Genomic DNA, 24,780 nt, shown 5'->3' on the forward strand with positions numbered 1-24,780 from the left:
GTATTTCCCCGATTTTAGTTCGTTTGTTTATCACTATATATACTCCATTTTTCTTCAACATTATCGGTAAGTTTTTTTTTCGGTTGTTTGGGTTTTTCTTGCAGCATGATAACTTTTAATGTGCTCACTGGGAGGTCTTGTTTTCGCTTAACAAAACTAAACATTGCTGGATTCAGTTTTTGAGTTCGCTTTTGGGTGGTCCCAAATACAAACGAATGAATTACAACGACTTTTGTGTTTTATAGGAGACGCGGATGCTGAACATGCTACAGTAGTCCAACCGACCACTTCTCAAGGTACGAAGCTGAACTTAATATTTTGGATTAATCATATGGCTATTAGATAATATGAGGGCTGTAAATACTGTAAAATATTCACTCCGTATACACTCTATTCGTTCGGGTATTGCTTTATTACGTAAATAGGGTGATTCCGTCGGTTATATGGAATGCTGTGAATGGAGTCCACTCCAAAGGTTCTACATCCTCTTGCAGGATTTTAAGAACACACTTGGGTAAAGGCGTATGTTCTATGATGCTTAGTTATGGTGCCAAAACAATAACAAACCAAAACAGTTGTTTGACGTCTTGCTCCAAAAGTCCAGGGGCGTTCGGCTAACACTAAAAGCTCACGTGACAAAAAACTACCTCTACTCCGCTCCAATACAGTTTTTATTAGCCGAACCCACCTATACTAACCTGCTCTTATAGCATTCTCCACACAGTTAACTGGTTTTTTTCTCTGAAATCTGAAAACTGTCGAATTGGCCAACTATCAGTGTTCATGGTCGAAAGCGAAATTTGAAGTGAAAGCTCTTATTAAAGTCCGATTTTGAAATGATTTTTACATGCCCTTAACTTAGAAAAATCTAGTAGCTATATCGGAGTAAATAGGTCATGACAGATCATTCTAATTAAATCACTTACCTTGATTAGCTTCGATAAGAGCAATCATTTGGCATTTTATAAAAGTAAATTAGAAATCTCTAGATAGAATGATCTTGACATATCCGCTTCTTAGCCATTTAGTTTAGTAAATATAATTTTATTAGATATAGCAACTATAAACCGTAGAAGGACGTTGCGTTACGAAATCAGTATGGAAGATCAAACGGAAGTGAATCCCAGAGAACATGATTGGCGCTTTAATTTACCTCAACATGGTAGATAGATGGTCCCTCTATTTGTTTCCATTTTTAACACTTTACCAGTGAAGCGACTTGGGAAAAGTTTCCTTTGCTTCAGGAATATAATCGATAAGAATATGGAAACTTTTCGCAAGATCTGTTGACGTTGTCATCACAACTTCCACTACTTACGCACTAAACCCGACTGTAGCATGAATCCAGTGTCTTACTTGTCACGAATACCACCTATATGTAGATATTGCTCTCCGAAGTTAATGATGATGCGGAAACTTGTTTCTTTCCTAAATGTATCATATTGATGACATCCATCCCAAATGCTATTTACTTTTATAAATTACAACAACGTTGTTCAGTTCTGTGTAAATATTCCCCAGAGGACCCATCGTGAGTGTGAATGAGTATGTCTAAATGTCGCTGTATTTATTTGCACTGATGTATCTGGCATGAGATCGATAAATGTGCATAAACTTAGACAGCCTAAAAAATTGTTGGACTTTCGAATCGGGTCTGCAACAATTTTGAACTGTATCATAGAAAACAGAAAAGAAGATTTAATTTATTTAATTTTTTTTTTCAAAAATTTTAACTTTTTTATCAGTGATAAAAATGCTGTACTATTGCCGTTTAAACATGTCAATAGAAACAATCAAGCTAATTAAGAAAAAAATTAAGGAAAAATTAACAGTTTACAAAAATAATACGAAAACTTTATTTAAAATTGTGCATAAAGTTACTAAAATCTTAAAAATTAGATTAATGTGTCACGCATGTGAAAAGAAAAAGAAAAACCTGTTTTTTTTTACCTTTTGTCTGAATTATGGACTTTGGAGAACAAACTTATCGAAAGATAGCAACACAATTTAAATTCTGCGGTAGATAGTGACGTATATACAAAACAGATTCCAAACTCTCTAACCAAAAAATTCAAATATCGTTTCTGTGTGTCTGTGTTCAGGGTATGTGACACCCAGGCGTATTGGTGTCACAAGTAAAATTTGAGATTTGAACAATTTCGAATACGAAAAAAACTTTTTCTAAATAGTAGTCCGGTTGAAATTTTCAAAATATCCAAATGGTCTTTTAGTTTTGCTAAAAAAAGTTCACAATTTTCGCTTACTCGTTTCTAGAATCCAACGGTTTACATAGTAAAAAAACGAACTGTGTTCCTAATTGTTACGAAATGTTGCAGCCGAGACCGAGGAAACACACGACAAGTCGGAAAAGCTCCAAGAAAAGTAAGAGATGCGTTTCGCGTACTTACAGCATTTACCGATTCGTAATGTTTCAGAAAAGTCGCCGACCAGCACCAGCTGTCGCACGAGATGAGGGAGCTGCTCAAGGAGATGGAACGAGGTAGCAAACAGTAAAGAGACTGAACGGCAATAATAAAAATTAGATAGCGACATATCTCGGCGTTTTCGGATTATACCCCAAAGACGACGGAAACACTTTTACGGGACGCTAGAGCTAGAGCTTTGCAACGCGTTATTTTTCTCATGAAAAAATGATCTCGCCTTCCGGCGGGAATTTTTAATCGCCAAAACACAGTCCGCAATATCTCCTGCCTTCGCCGTGAACCCGGCAAAATGTGCAATTTTCTTTTGTAATAGTTTTTTGTAATTATTTTCATAAGGAGGTTTTCGTCTAATGCCGCGTAAGTAACACTAACTTACAATCTTGCTTATTGGTGTTTTAGTTAAAGCTGTTATTTTTTTACAAGACGATTTTATTGTAAGTTAAGGTTACGTTATAATTTGTATAAAAAAAATTAGGATGAGCGAACAAACTGACGTAATATTTAGCGAATTGATGATAGCTTTATCGTTACACAATTATGGATGTTATCGAGGGCGATGTTCCTGTCCGCTCCCGTGGACTGCGTAGGGTTTGTGGTTTTTCCCTGCGCAATGCCGTATCGACTCGATAGGAATAACGGTAGGACCGGGACACTGCCGCGTTTTATTTATTATTTATTTAAATCAATGTGAAATTTAAGTATTTAATCTATATATCAAAATACACCCATACGTCTAAATAAAGCTTTCAGTACAACATATCATAGAGTTTAATTTTGTACGACGTGCACTTTTTGGTTCTTGAGATACAGAGACTTTTTGCAAGTCCTACATTTTAAGAGAATATTATTTCTATCCTATCTAAAAGAGAACTCTTATATAACTTTTGGCGAAAAGTTATACGGCTTTATTTTCCCCATTATTTTGATCGAGAATATTGTTGTTTTGTTTAAGGTGTCGAAAATATACACAAAAGTTTTTAAAAAGTTAAATATAAAGCCCTCCGGATCAACCTACCCGATTCATGTTATTAAATTTAAGGATCGGGCTCAAATCGACAGGTTTATCATTTCCTACAGAAAAAATATCGAAACAAATAAAAACAAAAATATTCTTATCGGGGTTCGATGTTATCTAAGAATAAAACAAAAAGACACGGGTTTTAAAATACAGGATCTGGAAAGAGCAAATTACTATTTATTTGAATTTTTTCTGCATACAAACGAGCAAACAAGAAGCGGTTAAAGACATATTTTTTTGAAATATCCATTGCTTCTTAAATTCCAATAAGGCAACATTAATTTCATTGATAATTTCCTCCAAAAACATTTTTCTGCGGACATTATAACGGGAATATTTTCTATAGGGATGTAGATAAATCATAGGGGTTCTACAACAATTTCGACCGTTACGATCAAACCCGGTGACAGCACGTGGCAGTCCGCCTAGTGAGTTCAGCACAACAGTATTTTTAGTCACGTTTTTTTCACCATAAACTTTGACGAAGGAGCCAAGGAGGGGGTTATGTTGGGCTGAGCAATTAAACAGAGCATTGGCCATTACTGTGGTAATTTGATTGTCATTTATTTTTGTATCTGAACTGACAATTTATTTCGTTTAAAATAACAAAGTCCAAAAGTGAATTCGCATTTACAAACTGCTATTGACTATAAACACTACTAATAATTTATATAGCGTCCATTTATGCCAGTTGCCAAATTATATTTCCGCGCTGCATATAAAAACGAAGTATTCAAATTTATTAATACTTTTTTACTAACATTACAAAAACAACTATGATTTAAATAAATCAAAGAGCATTAACGTCATCAATCGAACCTTTATTACCCGACACGACAACAACATGAACGTGACGAAATCAAGATAAAACGGTCACTTGTCTTTATCAGGTTTGCGCAGCAATTTCTCCAACTCGTTCAAAATATCTTGCTCGTTCCGGTAGCCTAAAACAAAACAACATAACTCCAAATCCAGACCGTGTCACCCACCACCAACTCTCTTCGTCGCAATCGCAATCTGCGATACCGGAGGACTTATCGTCGTCAGTGGGCTCCATGTATGGTTCGTTCGATGAACCAACACATACCGTCCACGCTTTCTCCATAATATTCTCCCTGCTCGGCAATACCTCGGAATACCCGCAATAATTTTCCGAACTTCTTCGCTTGGTTACCGGAAATCCGCATATTTCGCACTCCAGCGACCTTTTAAAGTCGGCCCAGTTCGCCTCGTTCGTTTGAAACGCAATGAATTCGGTACCCACATTCGACGTAGCCGGTTCCGTTTCCTCTAACCTCGACTCCGCCTCTTCCAAGATCCGATTGATTTCTTTGAGATTCTCACTGTCGACACTCTTCGAGTAACACCTCCTCGTCGCTGCGGTGCTGAACTGTCTCCTAGCTGGCGACGACGAAGACGAGCAAGGTAAGCAATCGGTATTTGACTTGATCGTCTTCAGTACTTCGGGCGGGACGCAATTTGGATCAACAGCTACCAGACCGGCCGCTTTGGCCGCCTTCTCCGCTTTCACTCTTAGAGCCATCCTCTTGTAATCACCCGGTTCAGGACAATTAGGTCGCGCTCTGAAGTAGTTTGCCATCAGTTGCCATAGCGCGGCGAAGAAGCTAACGGGGCCGCTGGCCCCGCCCATTTTGGACTTGGCGATGACGCCTCCGCGCTGCTCTTTCAGACACTTGCTATCCTCTTCGGGGATGTGGCCAGGCGGTGGGTATTCGCAAGGCTTGGGTTCGATCTCTTCGACGGTTTCACGAGGAGTTTGACTGCAGCACGTGGTTTTACCTTCGTCGTCGCATCTGCAGGAAAACAATTGCTGACCTTGCTGACATAACAAGTCCATAAGTCGTATCAACATGACGGTGCTTAAAACAGAGAAAACGAATCTAGCCTCCTCACGCTTGCTTGTAGAAGAGCAGAATCCAGTCCGGCAGTTGGTAACTCGTGTGATGCAACGCCCCGAAACATTGTGTAATTTAAAATAACATAAAGATAATGGAGGCTCAACAATCCCTTAAGTATTACCAATTATTTTTAAGCTAATATCCAAAAGTAGATTGTTAACTCCAAAAAAAGAAAAGAACGTCGCAACTATGTATAATTGCGACACAACCTCAACCACAAGCGTCGTTCCATGTGCTCAATGGGAAATGCAGCACATGTAAAGATAATTTTGCCTTTTCATCACAAGCTCTATGAAAACCAAAATTATGATTAGTCAAGGTGGCGATCTGCACCCCCCAAAATTTCAACTATTTCACTATTTACAAATCCGCTAGATTCCTCCTGCGTCGGTTTCTATAAACTCAACGTACTGTTGCCTTCTTCAGAGCTTCAAAGCTGCGTCAGCAAGTTTGATTTATATACAACCCACGCAGAAAGAATGCAGATTTGTAAATAGTATTAAGTAGCCTGTGCAAGTTTCTTGGAAAAGTCCTCGTCCCAGTTTCAATATCTTAGAGACTCGACAGCTTAAGATGGAAGCAGTGATGTAAAACGCATTCTATTGTATCGTAAAAAGGAGTGGCAACGCCACAGGTGCGTAGCCTTATGTCCGTCCATGTTAGCTTGAAATTTTTGTTGGGATATTATATCATTGGTTCGAAATTTATCAGCAAAACTAACCTAGAATCGACGACGAATTCAACAGTTTCCGCCCCCTGCCTCGACTTGGCAGCGACGTATTTCTCGAAGGTGTCGCAGTCGAGGGTCAAGCCCTCGGGACGCGTGCCGTGTTTACATTGGAGATAGTGGCGGTTGAGCGACGGATCCAACTTGTCCGCTGTGGGAAACTGTTTACTCGATTCGATCTCGGGCAAAATAGGGTACCGCGGCTGGAGGCACTCGCACTCTTCATGGAACGAACATTTGGCACCGTCGTTCTCCGAATACGACGCATACGGCGTGAATGGTTTAACGGAGGGTTGCGTAATCGGCTCCCTCTGGCACCGCCCCCGATCTGACACTGGCGGGCAGTTGCTGAGGGTAAACTTCGGGCATGGTTTTTTTGAACGATCGCATTTCGATCTGGCACGCCATCTCTGCGGTCCGAACTTAATAGTCGAATAGCACCTCTGCAAAGTTTAAATACAGAGCGCTATCTAATGCCCAATTATCAAATCGGACACTGCAAACTTTTTTACTGAAGATTTTTTTAGTCCAACCTACAAATCTGACGATATATTCCTCTTTTTGAAACTATATATTTTTTAATTTAATTGTTTAGAGACAGCATTCTGTTGCAGAGATTAACGATTACCAAATTGTATGTAAGTCAAATCGTAAATAGAAATTTTAGCATGTGAATAAAATAAAAAAGTGGTGATGTTTCTGGATCAGGTGCCGTTGCAGTTAAACTTTGGGAAGATGTAGCAACAGTGTTGTTGCACTGGTTTTATTCGCAGTCGCCATCTACTGTTGTCACAACGGCGAGCAGTCTTTTGAAAGAAAAAATAGAAGAAAAACGTTGAAACGTGCTAATGTAATGAAATCTCGTTAGTACCGTGGAAGTATTCTATCTACTTCCTATGGCAGTTGTCAGCTAGGTGTGGAGAACTTCCTTCCTAACAAAGATATTACACTGTATATAGAATAATTACATATCGTTATCGCGGACTTTGTCAGGTGCAGCTTTTACCTTACAGCCCGCCGGTACCCAATTGTCCACGACGGTTCTAACATGGCGAACGTGTATTCTGCGCACTTCGGCCTGGCAGATCAAATATTCGCCAGACAGTTCGCGGATCGCGTTTAAACCCGTGACCGTTGAAAAGCGCCGGTTTTGTCGGATAGTCTTCGGCGGCCATCTTCCGAGTTTCTTCAATTCTTCGATTCGCGCGCAGTCCTTGTTGTGAGAGCTGAAGATGTCCCGCGACTTTACCAGCTCGACCGGATCGCCGAAATCGGAACACGTCTGCGTCAGACCTTCGTATTCGACAGCGAGTTTTTCTCTGATACACTCTTGCTCCTTCAAGACGTCGATCTTGCCTTGCTCGGGCTCGGGCGGGTTCAGTTTGTAAAATTCCGTTTTCGCGTTTAAAAATTTCGGCTGCATTGCCAAGTAGCGTTTTTTATCGAATGGGCATTCGGTCAGCCGGTCCTTGGACCAATCGGGGACAAGAAGGAGCGAATTAGTTCGATGACAAAAATACCTCAGCGACAGGGATGCTGTTAGCCGGTCTATGTTTTTTAAATCCCACTAGCAAGATTCGCCAACTTTTCCGTGAATTTTGAAATAAAAATCCAAATGTACGTCCGCAAAATACACTTTGTTATACAGGGTTTTATTGAAACGGCATCACAAATCAATACTCACCGGAAGTAGCAAGGAGCCTAAAACGTAATATTAGACAAAAAACACATTGTTAATATTGGTAAACAACGAATTAAAGTTTTTAAACAATTTTTTTCGTACTGGTCTTATTTAAATATATTTAATGTTATCGACTTATCTTCATTTACATGTAAATTGCAATTCAGCAGTTTTTAGAGTAGCTTCGATATCACTTTAAAAGTTTTTTTTTCCTCTGGAATACGAATAACCAAACAATTCGGATATACCTTGCGTTCAATTTATCTTGATAACATTTTAATTGGCTGTAACTTTTTTGTTTTTGGAGATATCAAGGTAAACAAAAAATTTAACACATTTGATAAAGACACGGTGTTGTCGAAACAATTGTCATGTCAAAATATATAATTTCGTGAAAATCTGAACTTTTAGTTCTTATTTATTTTGATAAACAAAAAAAACGAAATGTAGGTTAGTAGCCAAAGCTTTTTTCCAAGCCGTGGTATAAAACAAAACCTACATCTTATTTTTTAAATGAAACACCCTGTATTATATATGTGTTTAATAGGATATCTTATTCCGATTTCAATTTAGCATTTAGCAATAAGGCAAAAGGTAGCAATAAGGTAAACATATTAGGATTCTATGAAGCACGTCCAGTTTCTTCTATTACTAGAGGATATGAGGTTCCACCCAGTTTTGAAAGAATATAAACATAATGCATTTAAATTTAATAAAATTCAAAAACTAAGTGCAGAACAATGTCAAAGGAGGATGCAGTTTTCTTTGGATTTTTTAAATAGACATAATGAGAATAATTGCCGCTGAATGCTCAAAAGTGCTCTGTGATGCATGTTGACAAGAAAAATCCCGGTTTGAATTATTATATCGATGGAAACTTTGTGTCAAGTGTCGATTCTCAGATGGACCTAGGTGTGACAGTAACTAACGATCTTGCGTGGTCTACACATGTATCAAATATTGCAAAGAAACCAAACTGCCCTTTATTTTTGTTAAAAAAGACTTTCAAAAATCCTAGTCCTCGCATCGCTTGCAGGCTTTTTAACACTTACATTCGCCCCATCCTGGAATTTGCTTACCCAGTTTGGAACCCATGGCTATTGCGTGACTGTGATGTTCTGGAAAAAGTGCAACGAGCCGCTACGCGCTGGCCACTTCAGCTTAGACATACACCTTACGACGACCGTCTAAAAATACTTAGTCTGCCAACATTAAGTCAGCGTCGGCTGCGAGGGGATCTCATTCAAATGTATAGGTTTGCGCATGACCAATTTCCATCTGATATGCCCCTTGTGGTCTTAAGCAATGATGAACGCCTACGTGGTCACCCATTTAAAATAAAAAAGGAACAAATTCAGGACTTCACATCGCCTGCATTTTATAAGTAACAGGACTTTCAATTATTGGAACAGTTTACCCCCAGAAAAACATTTTATGGACAGATGAAAGTTCATTCATTACAAGAAAGGACAAATAGACAAAATACACGACATTGGTCTTTAAATAACCCTAGACAAATACACGAAATAAAAACCCAGGGGTACCAATCAATTAATGTATGGTGTGGTGTCACAAGTTAAAAAACATGGAATATCACAAGGGTTGAGTGGAACGGTGGAACTATGGATTGACCAGCCAACGCCTCAACTTAACTTGGATGGATTTTTTCTTTTGGGGCGCATAAAAAAATCACCTTGTAATAAGGTCGTGGAACTTCGACAAAGGGATTTCAGAGGCAATCAATCAGTTAAGAGACAATTCGGAAATGTTACTAAATGCACGTTACACTAAATACCATACAATCGGAGTGTATGCCAAATGTGTTTAGGAAAATAGTAGTCACATACAGCAATATTTAGAATATGTTAAAGAATTTTTTACTCTAGTGTGTTTTGTCATTTTTAGTGTTTTTGTTTTACTTTAATTTTTATATAATTATTATTGTTTTTACTTTTTTTTTTCCTATTTTTGCCAATTTGTCAAAAACGAGTACAATATCGAGTGTGCTACATCATTTCAATCGGAATAAGATATTATATTAAACACCTATATAATATACAGGGTGATGTAGGCTTATATGTCAGAAAATGGACAGTGTTTTGTTTTATACGTCACCTTGAAAAAAAACTTGGCTACTAACCCTACATTTTGTTTTTTTCTTTACCTTGATATCTCTAAAAACAAAAAAGTTACAGGCCATCAAAATGTAATCAATTAACGCACGGTACACATATCAAAGAATTATAAATCCACAAATTTTAGGCCAAATTGCAATTTTTACAACTCACCCGATGTAATCTGTCCTTCCTAAATATCATATAGCAATTGCTTAAGACAAATAAACAGTGACAATTTATTCAATTCTCTTTGCCATTGTATGTTTTAAGAAACTATACGATGTAATTGAATCTCGGTTACTAAAACGTAATTGGGTTTAAAACTACAGTTAAGATGCCACTGAAGAAGTAATTTAAGTTTATTTATTTTCCTGAGCGATACATGTGGCGCCATCTACAACAGAGAACCACAGAGAAGCATTTAATACCAAATCGTGGAGCTAATTCCTCTTCGACTGTGAGATTCATAATTTAAATCGTATGATGCCATTTGAATAACACTCTGGATAAAAGTATAAAAATACGTAAAATATTTTCACTTGCGAGTAGTGGGAGTTCCGAAAAACTATAACCTGTAACTTTTGCCACAACAGGAATTCTTTTTATTGACGTCTACCTCTAGATCTTGGTTCAAGCAATCAGAGAACGCCGGGTAGGGTGGTTTCGCCGGCGGCGTCGAAGGCCCCGCGACTTTGCCGGGATTTGAGGCGACGTCGTCGTCGACGTCGACGCACGATATCGCTCGGTCGGCGTCGTCGTCGGCGTCGCGGTTCGGGTTCGAGTCGTCAATTTGGAACAGTTTCGAGGCGTACGTTTGGCGATTTAGCAGACCTGAAACGCGGATTGGCAAGCTCTCGAGCGTTATTTCACTATAGTGCTTTTACATTCGACTTAATGTGACGTGGCGAAATCTTCCTAAGTTTATATAATTATCCAAGTAACTTTATAAAAGTTTCTAATACTGCAGGACGAGGGAAGGTCAGAAACCTACGGATTGTATCATTTTATGGAGCGTACGCAGTTGCAAGAAATGTACTGAACCATAGCATTCTGGACCCATCAGCAGACAGACATAATGCATAATGCAACTACCAAGTCAACCTGCCAAGCACGGTTGAGTGGATTCAGAACGAAACTGACCTTCTGGGAGAACACAGCGTTGATTCACAGAGGCTTCCAAAACCAATAAAGATGTTGAGGTGGGCATTTATGGGAAAGAGATAAAGATCGGACTTGGTTCATAGCCCAGGATATGCCAAGCGGACGTGCATTCCATGGAGCTCTGTGCAAAAATGTTTATAGAAAGGTAACTCGCCGAAATAAGATACCCTGACATGGATACTTTGGCATTATCACCTGGAGGAAAACCAAAATGCAAACCTAGTACGGAAGGGGGCAGAAACGTCACTGGACTCTACAACCTTAATTTATACGGGCAGGCGTCATTTCATTTATTGTTAATATGGGTAAGGCAAAAAAAGACACAGTATCCACTAATTTCTATCATAAATAGAACATTTAAAAATAAGTTCAGTTCGGTTAAAAAACATGTTTCGGAAATACCTTCTGTATAAAGAGCCCAACAATCTTTTTTATTGATTCTAAAATGGTTTAAGATACCTGAATGAATTTTAAACCAAAAACTTTTCATTGGGTTGTAACAGTTATGTTTAATAGTCATTTCTAAAAGAATACCTAATTAATCCTAAAGATAGTTCGTACCAAGGACAAGGACCTTTTTTATGACGAATTGCTTTAAAAAATGCGATTTTTGTCCTAAAAATTTAAAATATCCTCATGGAAAAGTTTGTTAGCTGTAAAAAATATTAATATTGTGACCAGTAGCTTTGATGACTCGATCACACGTAATTGTGGTCTGAAATAATGATTATTAATGCAACTAATTTATTACATAAAATAGAATACAGAGGCTAATTAATTGAAGCAGAGATGGGCAAAACCAAGTAGAAAGGTGCTGGACTTGAGTTTCGAGTTTAAGGGGGAATTTGGCACTTCAAGAGGCGCCCTTTCTATTTATGTAATTTTGTTTCCCTGTAGAAAGCCTTTTAAGGTATTTTCTTCTTCCTTTCTTTTTTAATTCGCAAACTGCCCACTACATCAATTAAGCATTTTTAAACCCAAACCTTTTTTTTGCAAAAGTCGAAAAAACTGCGGAACATGCAGGATGCATAAAAATTGCTGTCGATGACGTCACTTTAAACTTATCGTAAAAACACTATATTCCGGAGAGCCTTACCTCACCTTTGTCGGGGTCGCGGGCACGTGGGTTGAATGCGCGGCCGCTCATGTCGCGTTGCAAAATTTTCGAACTCTGATCCGGCTTTTGCAAACCTAAACGAATTTGTGCCGCTTTAATATGGGGCCGAGCTGAGCTTATTTGGTTGGTTTCGATGAGTTTTGGTTAGTTTGCAATTCGCTTCAACGGTTCGTACAACTAACCAAATATGCTCACCGCAGACTTTGGGTAGTACCAATTTCGTATTGGCGATTTCACAATAGGCCTGAATAGGCACGAAATTTGAGGCAACTAACCAAATACTTGCTTATTTTTACACAAAAATATTTGGTTTGTTTCCGTTATTCTGTTGTTGAGTTGAGTTCATAGAGTTATAGCAGCCAGATGAAGGTGCATTTTGGCAACAATGGACTCCAATCAAACAAAACGCCTTCTCTTTACTTTTTTAAGTTATGTTTTAACTTCGATCACATGACAATAGCGCATCATCACGTCACAGCCGATTTTGTCGATTTTGGCGGGCCCACTTCGTTTCAAACTGAATCATTTGAGTTATTTTAAAAGGGTGTGTTTTAAATCTACTAAAAGATTTCAAGAAAATAAAAATATTGTTTTTAAAAATACTATCGTTCGCGATTCAGACGTTCCCCACAAACCAGCTTTACAACTTAGAAACGCCATTTTCGAGAAACTGCATAACCCAAAAACTGTTAACGGAGCCACGAATAATGCTTGACTATTGTGAGACATTATGAAATACTTAATTACGTCCATATTTGTATAGTATGCAACACGTTCGGTAAACTTTTTAACTCACTCGTTTATTAAAAACTCGTGAGTCAAATGCCGTTTACCGCACTTGTTGCATAATATACTATTCCATCGTCATACCTAGTGGAAAAGGAGTTTAGCGCTGTTGCTATTCTCATAACGAAAAAAAGTAACGGACAGGACATAATTAGCCGAGGAGATTTAAGATTAAACCTTACAAAATTGACGGCAAATGTCGATAATTTATTATTAAAGCATCAGGTTCATCCATCCCAGTAAAAATATTTACTTATTGCTACTTTATTTTAGCTTACGCATATTTTATATAACAGATACAAAATTTTATTTTGAGTGGTTTTAATTTAAATTAAATTAATAAATGTGTAAAACAACACGTGTTTTCATTTAAGTTTTTAATACTAAACTTCACTACAGTTAGTAATTTACAAAAAATATGCCAAGGGGTCTACGACACAAAACAGATTGGGAACCACTGGGTTAAACTATTTGAAAATCAAAACGAATAGTTTAGTTTATGCCAGAAGAAATGAACCTGAAAGGGCGTTCTGATTTTTACCAATTCCCTAAAAGTTTTAGGGCACAGTCGGAGGACAACCATTGTTAAGGATGGTCCAACCTTACAAACCCGAATACGCTTGTTAAGAGGATTTAGTTACTAGTACTAGTACTAGACAAGTTCGCATCCTTCAATAGTTGCAATCTACCTTTATACGACATCCGGCCGTGGGGCAGTTCGCCGATCAGAGCGGCAGTACTAAACTTCTTTGTCTTCGTTTCTGATTTATCCCAAGACACGCGCTTCTTCTTATTGTTGGGATGAAACCCGTATCGACTGTTGCCGCACGTCCACTGGGACGTACTAGTGTAAGGTTCGATTTTGCCGTAGGCGCGTTCCGAGTACGCAACGTAGGGCGCTTCCTCCTTCTCACAGCACACGGGTACACGTTCGGCGTTGCACAGCGGCCGTTGCTCAGACCTCGAGCAAGATAACATCTCGTGCTTGGGGCATGAGCCGTCCCGACAAGGCTGCGCCTCCGGGGGCCGCATCGTACTGCACGTCTTCTTCGCCACCTCGCGTTTTCGACTTTTGACTAGCATTGGGATAAAAATTGGATTACCAAATTGGGTAATACTACAGTTTACGTATATAGACCACACCTCCTACATCATAAGACCGTGAAACGCTAAAGTATGAGTCATCACAATAAGGAAGCGGTTGGGCTTGGTTGGATGGCGTCAATAATATCAAATATGGGTAAAAAAGGATTTAAAAAAGTTTTAATTGCTTTATATTATTTTAATGTTTAAAATATAGTAAAAATAATCTAGAAATTCATACAGACATTTCAAAAATTGCTTTCTTTCGCTCAAACTGTATTCAGACTAAGATAAATACAAAATAAAAAGTAAAATAAATAAAAACAACTTTGTATCAAACGAAGTTTTCTTAATTTGGCTATTAGTATTTCTCCTGTTGCTTCAACTTGCTAGCCCAGCTTGTAGTACCTCTAAAGGTCCCCACACTTATCGAAAACTGTTTCCGTAAAATACATTTGTAACTTGAAGCTTGCGTTATGAAATAAAAATAATAATATGCAGTATCAAAGAACTTCAACTTTAAAGTTTTATACCATTTCCTGGCTAAATCGAACAAATACGTAAACTGCAGGATTTCCATGTTCATTTTTTAAAACGAAATAGTCACTTGTATGGCTACTAAATAAATTGAATATACAGAGGCCGTAAATACGATAGAATCGTTAAGACCCTTGTTTTTTTACTGCTATTGGCTAAGACTGCCAGGGACAATAGCCCTTATGAATCCAACTTGGAAGGTGTTTTTAAGAATTTTCGCCAAGTTGGACTCCGCAATCAGCGATAGCCAATTAGGCTTTAGAACTGGTGTGGGGACTAAAGAGGCTCTGTTCGGTATAAACGTGTTGGCACAACGATGTCTCGACATGAACCAAGATGTCTACGCCTGTTTTCTTGATTTTGAAAAGGCATTTCATAAAATTCAACATCAAAAACTTATAGAAATCTTTCAGAACATTGATAATCGGGACATAAGAATCATAGCGAATCTTTACTCGAACCAAACAGCAAGAGTCAGAATTGAAGATCAGCTTACAGATAAAGTGGAGATTCTGCGCCAGGACTGTATTCTTTCTCCACTACTCTTTAACGTATATATTTTCAGTGAAGCTATGGATGAATGACAGGATGGTGTTTATCATAAACGGACAGATTTTAAGCAACTTACGTTATGTGGACGACACCATTATAGTCACAGACAAGCTTGAAGATCTGCAAACCCTGCTGCAGAGGCTAAATGATACATGTGAAAGATATGGACTAAAGATGAACCTTAAGAATACTAAATACATGATTATTACAGACATTAAATTTTAACGGAATTCTTAGCATAGACAACACAACGATAGAAAGAGTAAGAAAATACAAATACAGTCTCATGAAATCAAAAGTCGCATAGCAAAGTTTCTTTGCTGCAGAGATATAAATTTCGGATTAAGAATAAGAATGCTTCGATGCTACGTTCTTTTTTTTAAAATTCCTTTACGGATCAGAATCATGGACACTGAAACAGGCAGATATGGACAAGATCGGGGCTTATGAAAGATCGTGTTATCGGCGAATGTTAAAAATCTCATGGACTGACAGGGTTTTCAATCTGCAACTGCTACAGAGAACTCAGAACCAGGAGGAAATAATTCCAAAAGGAAGAAAATCGGAATACTTTGGCCACGTTATCCGAAGACCTAAATATGCGATGCTACAGAACGTTGGGCGTATCATGCATGGACGCTCATTCATTTCCGAATGCTAGATCAAATTTTCCCAGAAAGGTGTGTTTTGATTGCTCAAAATGAAATTGTTTCGAAATGCAAACGCAGATTTTCATATAGATTATATACGGATGTCTAAAATTATTCAAAAAAACCGCTGTTTTAAAATTATCGATTAATTGAACTAATTGGTGACTCGGATATCCGATCATAGCACCAACAGGAAACTATCCAACTATACCTTTAACGGAGCCGGAATAGTTATCTGCGGGTGTACGATTCACTTCACTCCCCTCTATTTGCGGCTCGAATAACAGGCCGTGAGGTTTGTGTCGGTCCAACTCGCGCAGGCGCCTGACGAGCACTAGCGTCGGCGACGCGATCTTCCTCTTGCTCCGCTTGACCTTGACGGTGACTGTGGGTTTATCGGGAACGTCGGCGACGCGTCCCTTGATCCGATTGAACAACCCCATCGACCCGGACGCCGTCGTGTTGTACCTTCTCCTCGAATCGTACTGTACGTCCCTGGTACCGTGTGTGCGGCACACATCGGGCTTGTCACACGCATGCGCTTTGGATACTTTCTTTTCCGTTTCGCAATTCCCTGAAATTATAAGAGCTTCCATGGACACGGTCCAATCAGGCGCAAGAAGAATATTCAATAAAAAGTAATTAATTAATGTACCGTGCGTTCAATTTATCTTGATAACATTTTATTTGGCTGTAACGTTTTTGTTATTAGAGATATCAAGGTAAATAATAAAACAAAATGTAGGGTTAGTAGCCAAGTTTTTTTCCTAGTGAGGTATAAAGCCGAGGCACTTCGGACATTTCTGGAATTTTACCGTCCGGGTTTGAGAGCAATCGGATGTTTTCGGAGATATTTGACATTTGTCAATTCTGACATGTCAGTGAATGGATTCGTGTTGTTTTGCGAAAATATACCCAAAAACTAACGGTCGTAGAAAAAGTATAGTATGCAACACATTCGGTAAACTTTGTAACTCACTCGTTTATTAAACACTCGCTCTACTGCGCTAAGTTTGTGACAAATATACTCGTGCGTCAGTTGCTGTTTACCGCACTTGTTGCATAACATACTATTACCGCACCGAGCTCCTTCAAAACAGCTATTTCCAAGGCCGGCAAATAAATTTGCAGAAAACGGTAACGTATTAAATGCTAAAAAGTTATTCCGGAATCACAATGTTTTAAATGAAGAAAATCAGGCTAACATATTAGGATTCTATGAAGCACATCCAGTTTCCTCTATTACTACAGGCAGGTATTTCTCAGGGATCAATCCACTCAGTTTGGACAGAACATAAACATAATGCATTTAAATTTCGTAAAATTCAAAAACTAAGTACAGAACAATGTCAAAGGAGGATGATGCAGTTTTGTTTGGATTTTTTAAATAGACATAATGAGAATAACAATTTTTTGAAAAACATTTTATGGATTACAAGAAAGGATTGTAATAGACAAAATACGCGATATTGGTCATTAAATAATCCTATACAAATACCCAAAACCCAGGTGTTTTGTCCGCGCGGAAACGGACTTTGGTCGCAGCTGGCACAGCAAGAAGTCGCAAAAATTACTCAAGACAGGATCAAAAGATTTTTGATTACTTAACTGACCCTACCTCGCTTTTGGTCTTCCTTCCGGAGGGGCCGGCCCGTGCTGCGTCCTCTGTGCCTCGAGTGGTGAGGAAATTTGTTGATCACCACGCGTATGACCTGATGCGTTCAACGGCACTTTTTGAACCACACGATGAGAGCGACCGATTTAGCGCTTCACCGTGATTTTTAGTGGAGCATGCGCCTAAGGGCGCTGGCGGGTATAGATGGCCAGTTAAGAATTTAATACCGCGAGGAAAGGAAGAAGAATAACTTCTTGGTGCTGTACTCGCGGCCAATCGATAAGCTATAGGTTTATATATTTAAATTCATAAGAAGTCGAAAAATAATAAAATGAAAACTGAACATACCGCCCACCAAAATGCAGTAGGTATTTTCCCAAAAAAAAAAACAAAAAAGCGGTTCCAAAAAAATGATACCCATGTTTACCTACAGTTTATAGGTTAAAAAAAAAAGAAAATTCAGAACTATACTAATAAATATTACTAATGGAAGTGCTAACATCTTGTGTGCTTTAAGCGAAAAATGTGCTTACCACGCTATTGATTTGGTAGAGGGCAGAGTTTTACAACAGGTCTCTTAAAGACACCAGTCGCAGTACGAACCTTGACCACTCTGACAATGCCATCAGGGCCAGGGTAGACCTCGGCTATACGCGCAAGACGCCAGTCAAGAACTGGAGTGTTTTCCTCCTTTAAGACCACCAATGTGCCCACATCAAGATTGGGGCGGTTGTCACACCATTTATTACGTTGATTGAGGCTTGTGAGATATTCATTATGCCATCGACGCCAGAAGTGCTGCTGCATTTGCAAGATTAGCTGCCAACGGTTTAGTCTCGACATGTTTGAAGAAGTCATATCAGGGTCAGGGAGTGTCGATACTGGAGCCAACATCAAAAAATGGCCTGGTGTAATACAGCTCACGTCATTGGGATCGTTACTGACAGCGCATATGGGTCTAGAGTTAACAATTGATTCTATTTGAACCAAAACTGTATTGAGTTCTTCGTAGGTCATGATGCGGTCACCTACTACACGGACTAGGTGTTTTTTGACGCTTTTGACGCCGGCTTCCCACAAGCCACCGAAGTGCGGACTAGAGGGAGGATTAAATGACCAAGAGATCTGCTCTTCTCTAGCTGCATCGGACATGATATTGGCTATGTATTTTGACGCAGAAATGAAATTCGTTCCGCAGTCGCTGTGGAGAGCAGAAGGTTTTCCTCGGCGCGCAATCATGCGTCGCAATGCGGCTAAAAATGCATCAGTTGATAAATCCGAAACTAACTCAAGGTGGATAGTACGAACTGAACAGCAGATGAAAAGACAAAGATATGCTTTTAGAGTCTTAGCACCTTGTAGCTTTGCCATGGTAATTTGAAAAGGACCTGCCATATCGACACCAACACACTGAAATGGCTTGAGTTGTGTGATGCGATAAGAGGGCAGATTGCCCATACGGGGAATGTACGGTTTAGGGTTTGCTCGAAAACAGCGGTAACATTGAGACAAATTCCTCCTGATGACTCGTTTGGAAGCAATAATCCAAAAATGTTGTAACAACAAATAGGACAAAGTTTGAAAACCTGGATGCAGGTATTTATTGTGATAATAACAGACTATCATATCTGTCAGTTTATGGTTTGATGGTAAGAGGGCAGGGTGTTTTTGCTCATAGGGAAGCATGGACGTAATTAGCCTTCCGCCCACCCTGAGAATACCCTGAGTATCAATTACAAGACACAACTTGCGCATAGGTTTGGAGCAAGGTAGACCTTTGGAAACAAGATCAAATTCCTGTCGAAAACATTGCTGTTGAACGATTCGAACAAAGACGAGTAATGAGTTATGTAATTCAATTTCATTCATTACTGATGTATCAACAGACTGACGTTTTATTTTCAGATCTATGAAACGCAAAACATAAGTGATAATACGAAGAATTTTCGGAAGAGAAGAAAATCTGTCCAATAAATCCGAGAAAGGAAAGAATTTTTGTGGAAAAGTCGAGTAAACATACCTTTTTGATTCCTCTTTCCGAATATCTGGTGAGTCGAGAGTAGGAGTTGGATTGTTCGGCCATTGGTCAGACGAACGACGTAGCCACTCTGGGCCGTTCCACCACATAGAGTTGTTCAATAGCTCTTCCGGCAACATACCACGTGATGCAATATCACCTGGGTTGAGTTGTGTTGGGACAAATCTCCAAGAAGATGGAGGAAGAATATTTTGAATGTGAGATACGCGATTTGCGATATAGGTTTTCCATTTATATGGAGGCGCCCTTATCCAACCGAGAGCTACCATCGAGTCAGACCATGCGAAAATGGATTCAAAACCAACATCAGAATAACTGACTTTGATGAAAGAAATTAAATCAGCGACCAAAACTGAAGCTGATAGCTCGAGGCGAGGAAGGGAGATCCTTTTTAGTGGAGCAACTTTGGTCTTGGCTGTCACTAGCGTGGAAAATACACTGCCAGTTGAATCGGCGACTCGAAAATACGCGCATGCGCCGAAACCAATTTCCGAAGCATCGCCGAAAACATGGAGTTGTAGAGACTGAAGATTTGGTGTCAAGATGTACCTGGGAATTTTTATCTGTGAAATCAAGGGTAACTGACTTTTGTATGTCAACCATCGATCGACAAGACCTTGGGTTGGAGTATCATCCCAATCTACACCCTCTGCCCACATCAATTGCATTAGATGCTTTGCAAGAAATATGCAAGGTGATATCAAGCCGATTGGATCAAACGTACGAGCATTGGTAGAGAGAATTGATCTTTTCGTACAAGAATCGTCGGTTTGATTGACCTGATATGAAAAGACATCATTCACTGGGTCCCATTGGAGACCAAGGACTTTGTGAAAACAGTCAGTGTCAGTGTCTAGTGAAACAGAAGTTTGTCGAATATTTGACGGAATTGTATTAAGAAAGTTGAGATCATTACTTGACCACTTCCGCAGCTCAAAACCTGCGGAATTTAATAACTCAACAAGCTCTGCTTTAGGAGTCAATGCTTCCTCCAAGGTGTAAGCTCCTGTGCAGATGTCGTCGACAAATATGTCGGACTGCAGAACTCTTGAAGCGTTCGGATATGCTTCTGAGCCCTCTCGTGCCAGTTGCAAAATGACTCGAAGTGCCAAATAAGGAGATGATGCGATTCCAAATGTAACGCGGGTAAGACGATAATCTTGGATAGGCTGCTCGGGAGAAAATCTCCATACTAGCCTCTGATAATCCCGATGCCTGGGGTCTAATACAATCATACGATACATGGCTTTGATGTCACAAGAAAATGCTAATGGAAATTTTCTGAAGTTAAGGCAAATTGCGGTGATGTCTTTTTGGAGTTTAGGATCTGACAGAAGAAACTGATTGAGTGATCCTTGTGGAGTAGGACAAGATGCATTGAATACTACGCGCACGCTTTGGTCACTAGCTTTCATAACCGAATGGTGGGGTAGATAATACATTTTTTGAGTATCAGTCGAAATTTCAGGAGGAGCAACAACTTCCATATGTTTGGAGTCTAGATACTCACGAATGACAGCAGAGTATTTTTCATAGAGATCAACATCTTTTAAGAGCCGTCGCTCTAAAGAATAGAACTGTTTCAGAGCAATATCCCTAGAACTCGAAAAAACAGGCTCGTCTGCTTTGAATGGAAGAGATACTATAAATCTCCCAGACAATTCCCGATAGTGAGTAGTGTTAAACAATCGCTCACATAACTTGTCAGACTCAGACATAGGTTCAGTATGAGGAACCTCTTCAAGTTGCCAGAATTTGGACAAGGTTCTCTCAAGAGAATCTGATAAAGTAAAGAAGCTATGGCGTGGATGTAAACGAGAGTTGCCAGATGATTTGACATTTCCCATGATAATCCAGCCGTAAATGGTGTTTAAGGCAATAGGATCATGTGGAGATTGCATAATCTTGCCATCCAACATGAGTAACGGAAATATCGAGGCACCTAGTAAAATGTCGATTCCACTAGGAGTCTTGAAACTTGGATCGGCTAACTTAATATGAGACAAATGATCCCAGCTATTGTGTTCTACTGAAACAATAGGCATGTTAATGCAAATGGATGGTAATATGACTGAATAGACTGCCACGAAAGGTTGATTCAAACCAGGCACGCTTAGTTCGAAAGTAGTGTAGCCTCTCGATGTAGCAACTGACGTATCACCGATACCTTGAATTTCAACACTTCCACCGTAACTTTTCAAACCCAATCTTCGAAAACACTTCTCAGTGATGCAGTTTACCTGACTCGCGCTATCCAGCAGCGCTCGGTGTGTAGGTTGCCATGTCTGTCAGCCACTTGTACGAGGGCGGTAGCGAGTAAGGTTGAGTCGGTTATATTCGCCGAAGAAGAGGCATATGATTTAGGTGAGTTTAGCTCTACCGATGCAGAAGATGCAACGGAGTGAGGAAGTTCGCATGATGAGTCATGTGGTGTCTGTGGCGAATTGCCTTTGGAAGGAGAATCGGCTCCCCAGTGAAGCAAAGTATGGTGTGTCCGACTTTGACAAAATTGGCAAGCTGTATTGCTCGAACATTTTTTAGCGCTGCACCGCAAATTGAGGCATAATGTGCACAAGCGATGTTGCTTGACGATGGTGTAACGATCACGAGGCGTTTTCGATTTGAAAACTGAACATTTAATCAACGAGTGTCTACTCTGACATCCTAATGTACATTTTGGACTATCCTGCGTTAAGAAACCTTTAGGATTTAATTAAGATTTAAAACTGCGTTCGCTTTGGTTTCTGACTGATTTTGTTCGAATGGTGTCTTCTGGACTTGAAAGTGCAAAGGACGATAATGCCTTGCAATTTTTATCTAAAAATTTGATTAAATCGTCGTATGAAGGAAGCTCTACACTGCTGTGCGCAAGCTCAAATGACTTAGCTGAATGCACATCAATTTTTGATAAAAGCAAATTGAGAAGAATAAAATTCCACTTGGTTTGATGGGACAACAGGACTTTGAGCCGCTGTAGGAAACAAATCCATATATATAGATTTTATCACGAAATATTTGTCGTCAAATTCTCGACGAATTTCGTCTTCATCCTCCAGAGACTTGTCAGTCATCTGTTGTGACCCAATGATTGCATGATGATGAGCTTCAAAATTATTTCTAATGTCTTCAATTCCTTCGTAACGAGCTTTAAATTGATTTAACTTAGTTGAATCAGTGAGACAGGTCTGAGAACAATTATAAATTTCAGTCAAACGACTTATAAAAAAACCTCGAGTGACTTTATTCTGACCTAAAGATTTTGCCATTATAAAAACCTATCGAACACTACGCAGATTCAGAGAGAAAAGCGATGTTACTCAAATAATAATAATGATAATAAAAAAATGAAAACCAAACTTTTCCGAGTTTCAACTAGACCGAAAGAAATTCGACAAAAAAGTAAATAAATACGCCTGAAACTCTGGCCGTTCCGATATTGAACGTTAAAACGAAACAATGTTTGAAACCGAGATCCAGTCGATTGAAATCAAATGCGAATCTGTATATATAAAAAAAAACGTACTGGTCTTTTTGTGTTGATGCTAATGGCCTTCATACACAAAAAAAGTAAAGGAATAAACAGATTTTTCGCAAAGCATAGCACGTAATCGTGAATTTCAAATTGAGAATATTGATTGCACAATAATAAGATAAAAGTTAGTTCTTTTTAATTGGGCTCGTAAGGACCAAAAATGTTTTGTCCGCGCGGAAACGGACTTTGGCCGCAGCTGGCACAGCAAGAAGTCGCAAAAATTACTCAAGACAGGATCAAAAGATTTTTGATTACTTAACTGACCCTACCTCGCTTTTGGTCTTCCTTCCGGAGGGGCCGGCCCGTGCTGCGTCCTCTGTGCCTCGAGTGGTGAGGAAATTTGTTGATCACCACGCGTATGACCTGATGCGTTCAACGGCACTTTTTGAACCACACGATGAGAGCGACCGATTTAGCGCTTCACCGTGATTTTTAGTGGAGCATGCGCCTAAGGGCGCTGGCGGGTATAGATGGCCAGTTAAGTTCAAGAATTTAATACCGCGAGGAAAGGAAGAAGAATAACTTCTTGGTGCTGTACTCGCGGCCAATCGATAAGCTATAGGTTTATATATTTAAATTCATAAGAAGTCGAAAAATAATAAAATGAAAACTGAACACCAGGAGTACCAATCAATTAATGTATGGTCTGGTATCATAGATGGGCATATTTTGGGTCCGATATTTAAGATCAAAAGTTAACTAGAGACCATTATTTGCAACTCTTAGAGCACCAAGGACAATATATAGAAGATTTGCCCATAAATATAACAGCGCTGATTATATGGCAGCAAGACGGTGCCTCTGCTCACAATGTTGTGGAAGTTAAAAATTTTCTTAACATGGAATATCCCTGGGGTTGGATAGGTATCGGCGAAACTATGGATTGGCCAGCCAACAGCCTCGACTTAACTTTAAACGATTTTTTCTTTTGGGGACACATAAATAATGTCGTGGAACATTCAGAGGCCATCAATCAGTTAAGAGACAATCCGAAAATGTTACTAAATGCAAAATATCATACAATTAGAGTGTATAAGGAATGTGTTCAGGAAAATGGTGGTCACATACAGGTGTTTAGAATAGTTAATAAATTTTTTACTTTAGTGTGCCTTGTCATTTTTGGTGTTTTTGTTGTACTTTATTTTGTATATAATTATTTTTGTTGCAGTCAGTCACGGCGCTCTTTGAAATTATATAAAAATGTCTTATTTTTGCCGATTTGTCAAAAACAAATGGACTAAAATGTAAAGTGTTTTACATCATTGTAATCGGAATCAGACAATCAATTAAACATATATAATATACACGGTGTTCCATTAAAAATAAATATGATGCCGGCTTATATGTCAGAAGATTGGTACTGTTTTTTTATTTTATCAAGATAAATTAAACTCATGGTACATACGCGTATATAGCTGACTATTACTAAGAAATTGATGCGGTGCAAAAAGGAATTTTTCACTAGATGCAAGCGTATGAATAAACAAAGTTTTGTTAGTAATATTTTGAAAACATTTTGGGCACCCAAAACATTTTAACGTATTTTAAGTCCAAAATTTTAAGGTGAAATTTTGGCCTAATTATTTTACGATTTTTGACTTGTCGGAAGCTTGATTACCACCACATCGGGCTTAATGAACAATCCTTATAGTAGTTTTGGTTTCTTCTAAGTCCGGTTGACCCAATGCATTTCTATTTGCATTATTTCAGCATATTCTTTTATTTTTTGGTTGGGTTTGGACGGCTTAATTGGCGAGTTTTTGTTCATAAAGGACATTTCTTAATTTTACACATTTAATAAAC

General features: G+C 38.9%; 2 protein-coding genes across 5 annotated transcripts in view; one reads left to right on the forward strand and one right to left on the reverse strand.

Moving 5' to 3' along the window:
- Nucleotides 1-3,203, forward strand: part of LOC132698801 (uncharacterized) — a 37,149-nt gene extending 33,946 nt beyond the window's left edge. Inside the window, exons 5-8 of one of the 2 annotated variants that reach the window (XM_060665089.1) lie at nucleotides 246-296; nucleotides 1,052-1,162; nucleotides 2,337-2,382; nucleotides 2,436-3,203. In XM_060665089.1, the coding sequence (XP_060521072.1) occupies nucleotides 246-296; nucleotides 1,052-1,162; nucleotides 2,337-2,382; nucleotides 2,436-2,514 (287 nt within the window). In that variant the 3' untranslated portion in view covers nucleotides 2,515-3,203. The remainder of the gene's footprint in view (nucleotides 1-245; nucleotides 297-1,051; nucleotides 1,163-2,336; nucleotides 2,383-2,435) is intronic. The other variant, XM_060665090.1, reaches the window with a different exon arrangement.
- Nucleotides 3,204-4,017: 814 nt separating this feature from the next.
- The window catches only part of LOC132697688 (uncharacterized), a 29,602-nt gene continuing 8,839 nt past the window's right edge, over nucleotides 4,018-24,780 (reverse strand). Inside the window, exons 6-13 of one of the 3 annotated variants that reach the window (XM_060663254.1) lie at nucleotides 16,004-16,366; nucleotides 13,660-14,046; nucleotides 12,169-12,258; nucleotides 10,523-10,737; nucleotides 7,115-7,525; nucleotides 6,103-6,551; nucleotides 4,459-5,276; nucleotides 4,018-4,406 (exon numbers count right to left, since the gene is read on the reverse strand). In XM_060663254.1, the coding sequence (XP_060519237.1) occupies nucleotides 4,336-4,406; nucleotides 4,459-5,276; nucleotides 6,103-6,551; nucleotides 7,115-7,525; nucleotides 10,523-10,737; nucleotides 12,169-12,258; nucleotides 13,660-14,046; nucleotides 16,004-16,366 (2,804 nt within the window). In that variant the 3' untranslated portion in view covers nucleotides 4,018-4,335. Of the gene's footprint in view, nucleotides 4,407-4,458; nucleotides 5,277-6,102; nucleotides 6,552-7,114; nucleotides 7,577-10,522; nucleotides 10,738-12,168; nucleotides 12,259-13,659; nucleotides 14,047-16,003; nucleotides 16,367-24,780 lie in introns of those variants that run through there. The other 2 variants (XM_060663253.1, XM_060663255.1) reach the window with 2 other exon arrangements.

This window comes from Cylas formicarius, unplaced genomic scaffold (genome assembly GCF_029955315.1).
Source record: "Cylas formicarius isolate icCylForm1 unplaced genomic scaffold, icCylForm1.1 PGA_scaffold_2__14_contigs__length_35257938, whole genome shotgun sequence".
In the NCBI taxonomy this organism is placed as follows: domain Eukaryota; kingdom Metazoa; phylum Arthropoda; class Insecta; order Coleoptera; family Brentidae; genus Cylas; species Cylas formicarius.